The 5,000-nt window shown below is 38.2% G+C and overlaps 1 protein-coding gene across 2 annotated transcripts in view; it reads right to left on the bottom strand.

The window, feature by feature from the left end:
- The window catches only part of LOC138022502 (ankyrin repeat domain-containing protein SOWAHC-like), a 23,994-nt gene that overhangs the window by 4,156 nt on the left and 14,838 nt on the right, over nucleotides 1–5,000 (bottom strand). The window contains exons 8-9 of one of the 2 annotated variants that reach the window (XM_068869661.1): nucleotides 1,465–1,553; nucleotides 1–358 (exon numbers count right to left, since the gene is read on the bottom strand). The exon at nucleotides 1–358 is cut by the window's left edge and continues 103 nt beyond it. In XM_068869661.1, the coding sequence (XP_068725762.1) occupies nucleotides 211–358; nucleotides 1,465–1,553 (237 nt within the window). In that variant the 3' untranslated portion in view covers nucleotides 1–210. The remainder of the gene's footprint in view (nucleotides 359–1,464; nucleotides 1,554–5,000) is intronic. The other variant, XM_068869660.1, reaches the window with a different exon arrangement.

The following is a 5,000-nucleotide window of genomic DNA, read 5'->3' as shown; positions in this document are numbered from 1 at the left end:
TAAAAATCTTTTCAACGTCTAAACATTCGGGATTTTTGTAACTAAGCCTACGCCCTTTACGCCGACTGCATGAACTCTATTGGCTTTGTGCTATGATTGGTTGAATTCATTATACGTATTTGGTGCTATTGGCTTAACTGCTTTCTTCGGTTTATGTTCAAGGCATTCAATTGAAAACTGCTCCAAGATGTTACGTATCTTTTTTGTCGTTTATACGGTAAAGGTGTACAAGGGCCTGCCATGTTTTGAGTCAAGACTGGAACCCAATATTCTGCGAAAACTGCTTCGAAGAACAATGGCCTCAAAAGCCGGACTGTAGGCGGAAGGTCGCTCACGGTAAATCATCGAACCTTGAGAGCTGGGAATTACAACAACAGTTATTTTGATAATTGTTTCAATTAAAATTGTTATGTCAATGGTATGGTTGTTTGTTCTTTACTTTATTTATTTCGTTATTTATTCATTTGTTCATTTGCTTATTTACTTATTTATTTATTTATTTATTTATTTATTTATTTTAATAGTTTATCTAGATATTTATTACTTTCTTTATTTCAGTTAATTTATTTCCTTTGCTTCCACCATTTTTACGATAAACTTAGTTTCAAGTGTAGGATTGTTGAGTACTCGAAATCAAATCTTTTTTTTTAACGAGAAATTCAATTAACTCGCATGGAATTACCACCCAACAAATGAGGTTTAAATCGCTTTTGATACAATCTTTTTCCACATTTTCTTTCTCCTTCTAATTCATATGCGTCCACCAATTCGAAACGTCAACCTCTCACCCCCTCCCACGAGTGGAGAATTCGACCTTTTCCCAACTGGGATGGGAAATTTGAAACCAGACACGAGGTGTCTGGTTTCTTTTTCATTTTCAGGCGCTCAAATCGCCCAACGCACCTCTGCGAGGTATAGAAGACTTCAAAGTAGAGTACATTGCTTCTGTGTGAGAATGGATCACGAAGAAAGGACTGTACTAGGATTCAATATTTTTAAAGGTAACTGTAGAAAGTAGAGATTGTTGACTTATATTGAAGAATTAACGTTCTAGTGTTTTTATTTATAAGCCGTTGATAAGTCAAGCTGGCCAGGCGTTGATAGCAGAGGGAAGATGGAGGGTTAAAATATTTCTCTCAGTTAGGGTTAGGCATTTGAACCGAGAACATTTTTGGCCCGGGTGACATAAGTTTGAAAGAGTTAATCTTGATAATTTCAGATGCATGGAGAATTGCCCAACCGGATGATGAAGTTTCGATAATCAAAACGTAGCAATACTTGAAACGCGCCTTTCGTTTTCACTTTCCAATAGGTCAGTCGGTAATATTCATGTTTATTTTGAAATTGCTTGGTTTAATGTACCAAGCAATGATGATCATGAACTCGAACTATATCACAGACTATACATGGTTTGTGAGAGTTTCGCACGTTGCGTGACCAAAACAGTACTGTCGTGTGACTTACCCTGCAGAAGTGTGACTTTGCGGGAAACTTGGTACTTGGCCTCGTTCTTTTTTCCCCTTCTTTTTCATCAGGAAGCGCCCTAAAGATGACTGATCAAAGAAAAATTGTAATTACAAAAGGGAACAGAAAGAATACGACGCTAAAGCAACAGTAATATCGACCAGAACGAAACGCCACAAAACATACACGTAGGCTCAGTGGGCAAAAACAATGGTTCTTCAAGTGAGTTAGGGTTAGGGTTTTTTCCCCTTCTTATTCATCAGGAAGCGCCCTAAAGATGACTGATCAAAGAAAAATTGTAATTACAAAAGGGAACAGAAAGAATACGACGCTAAAGCAACAGTAATATCGACCAGAACGAAACGCCACAAAACATACATGTAGGCTCAGTGGGCAAAAACAATGGCTCTTCAAGTGAGTTTCACGTTTTTCCACATGTAGTCATTTCCAAAAAACGACGAGAAAAGACCGAGTTAACGGTTTTGCGGAGAACGCAATCGCACAATGGTATTTTTTTTTCCTCAATAAAAATGGAATCCGCAGTTTATCCCAGTTAATTCCTGGACAGTTGACATGCAATTAAAATAAGGAGAAAGCAGTGCTGGAAATAATTTTTCTTTATTCAGAGGACACATGTCCTTTCAAATCTTCCGTTTGGTCGGACATTTGACAAATTGGACTGGACCTAATTTATTGACTGACAACACCTTGAAGAAGAGAACTCAAGATGTGCTGGTGACATGTTCGGTCATCGTGTCTGATCATAATGTGAAATTGGCCGGACATTTTCAAAATTTGGTCGCACAATGTCCGATGACCGACTGTTATTTCCAGCTGTGGAAAGTTACCAAAGTAATGCCAAATTATACTCCTGCACTGTATCATTAAGGGGGGATGCGATAAATTAGCAACATGCTATGTGGCACTGTACCGAAACAGCGCCTGTCTGACGTACGCATTTTCTAACAAGCACGTGATAACAACGTGGGAATCAGGCAAATACTTAGGTAGACATTCTTCTAAAAATATCTCGCTGTACAACATTGGTTGCTAGAAATACAATGTAAAAGGTAAATCTTATCTAGGAAGGCGTCGGTCGCCTTTCAAACTGCTCTACCGTGCGATGATAACGGAAATCTTGGATGGCAGATACAATTAGCTAAATCTAATGGAAGGTGTTTAGATGTAGTTTGCTTGTATGTTTATGACCTTCAAAGCAATACTAATAATTTGTCATTACCTTTCTCGTATAGAAAACCGGAGCAGACAACTTACAAAGGAAACATATTGAAGAAATGATTCAAATTACACGACCCAACGGCTGTCATAGCCCTCAAAAAGAGCATTATTGGTGTTTTGGATAAGGTAAACTGACGTTCCTTTATTTGTACGCAGCTCAAGACACTGGATTTAGAGCAGAGAGCCAATGGCGGCATTTAAAGTTGCAAACGTTCTCAACAAACATAGTACATTCCCTTTAAGACTCCGCCTGGCACTGAGCAGTACAAAGAACTGGCAGTTTGTAATTACTAAAATCAGTCTACAAAAAAAAAACAAACACTGTAAGCAATAACTTGTAGCCAGCATTCGCCGGCATTAGTTTTCAATAATCAGACAACTTTAGAAACTACTTATACAACGATAATTCCTGTTTGCCGTCTTACACCATGCTAGAGCGTGACGAGACACGATTGTCGGTAAACACGAAGTGAAAGTGCCCGCTCAAGACCCAAACATACCCGTCGGGCTGAAAGTACAAATTTATTTCTCTTACGCGAATTCCGTCTGGAAACTTGGAACACAAAGGCGGCAGATAAGGATATCCAACACTAATCAAATATTGGTGCCAACGTTATTTTTACATCTCTTCTACTTGAATTCCGCCAGAAAGTAACCCTAACCGGCTATATGGTGATCTCTGTCAAAGCCAATTGGTAGACAGAAGACCCGGTCGGCTGTATTTATTTAATAATTAATCGATTTTCCATAAATCAATGGCTCCAAAATAACGTTTCTTTTGTGGCAGTCTTTTTAAACCTGAAAGTTAAAGAAAACCGACACATGATTTCGACACATGTAAATAACAGTTCGTTCTCAGCAATGCAAAGTACTTCGAAGACCTTGACCGACAAATGGCAATCTCATGCAGGAATCACAAGATGCAGCAAACGAACATTGAAGTTTAATTAAAGGAACCCTACAAAGACGGAAAACCACAAAAACGAAATTGTATCCAAAATATTCACATAACACAGAAGATGAATGAGCAGCCAAATTGACCGCTTTTATTTTCGAAAATTCATCGATGACAGCGTCTATCTTGATAGCCAAGTATCTGCATGAATTATCGACAACCACTGAGCCAATCACCGAATGAGAACTGCAATCAACGCCCTGTGAGCATTGGGTAATGTATTTTTTATGGACCTAGAGGGGGTCCATTCTCAGCCAAAGTTTTTCCTTCCGCTAAGAAGAGTTGAATGATGCATGGACCGTTGAAGAAAATGAACGAATATTAGACATGTAACACAAACAAACTAATGTAAGATTGGAATCTTTCCAGCTTGAAAAGTTGTTTTTGAAAACAAAGGTAGACGTTGGATGCCTTTTAACAATGTTTGGACAAATCACCAGTACCTTTTTTCTCAGGGCGAGATTAAAATTCGTGAAATCATTTAAATGCTATCGATTTTTAAAAAATCAACCAAATGTCTTCGTTTTCACGGATACATAGTTATTTGAACAATCAACGTTAAGTTGGCAACACGTTTGTTATCCACGTAACACCGTCTGTATTGCAGCATCTGTCAGAAAAATTCTAAAGGATAATCTAAACTGCACATATTTCCGTAAAATGTCCATGACAATGTAGACATCCCATATTGTTATCTTAATCTTTTGAATGAAGAGAAAATTTGATATGTCTATAAATGCTTGCATGACCTGCCCGCATCGGGAAAAAATATATGCGAAACCGGGCGGTGCGTTTATCCACGGAATTGTTCATCAATTATAAATATTAGGCCAAGTACAGCCTAAGAGAAAGGAAAAGAGTTGTAATACGTCTAAGCTGGACGAGTGCCTTAGTTTGTCCTCTCGAGTGATAAAACATCAAAGCATCCAAGGCTAAATCAGCGTTCAAGAGCCGGAGCAATAAGAGCAACTGCAACCATGTTTGACGAAATGAGAAAGAAAGACTGCTTGGTTCGGAAAGAGATGTTTCTACAACTCGATTAACGCTGAAATGAAAGACACAAGATGTCATCCACAGCGAGTTTCAACTACTTTATGAAGTATTTCTGTGCTTTCGGCTTTGAGGTAGGTATTTGCAAAAACGCAAAACGGATAACACGAATTGTTGGAAATGATCCGAGTTTCGTCTCGACCCGCCGACGCGAGACTTTAATTCCACACTTTCAATGATTTATTAGGCTTTAAAATAGTATATAATTTTACTCTAAATTCAAATCAAAGAGGCAAGCCAAAAAAAAAAATTACTCAATTTTCCCAGGATGTCAGTCAGCAAAGGGAAAACA

Source organism: Montipora capricornis, chromosome 10, assembly GCF_036669925.1.
Source record: "Montipora capricornis isolate CH-2021 chromosome 10, ASM3666992v2, whole genome shotgun sequence".
In the NCBI taxonomy this organism is placed as follows: domain Eukaryota; kingdom Metazoa; phylum Cnidaria; class Anthozoa; order Scleractinia; family Acroporidae; genus Montipora; species Montipora capricornis.
Note: the sequence above shows the minus strand (reverse complement) of the source record. Positions and strands in the feature narration are given on the sequence as shown.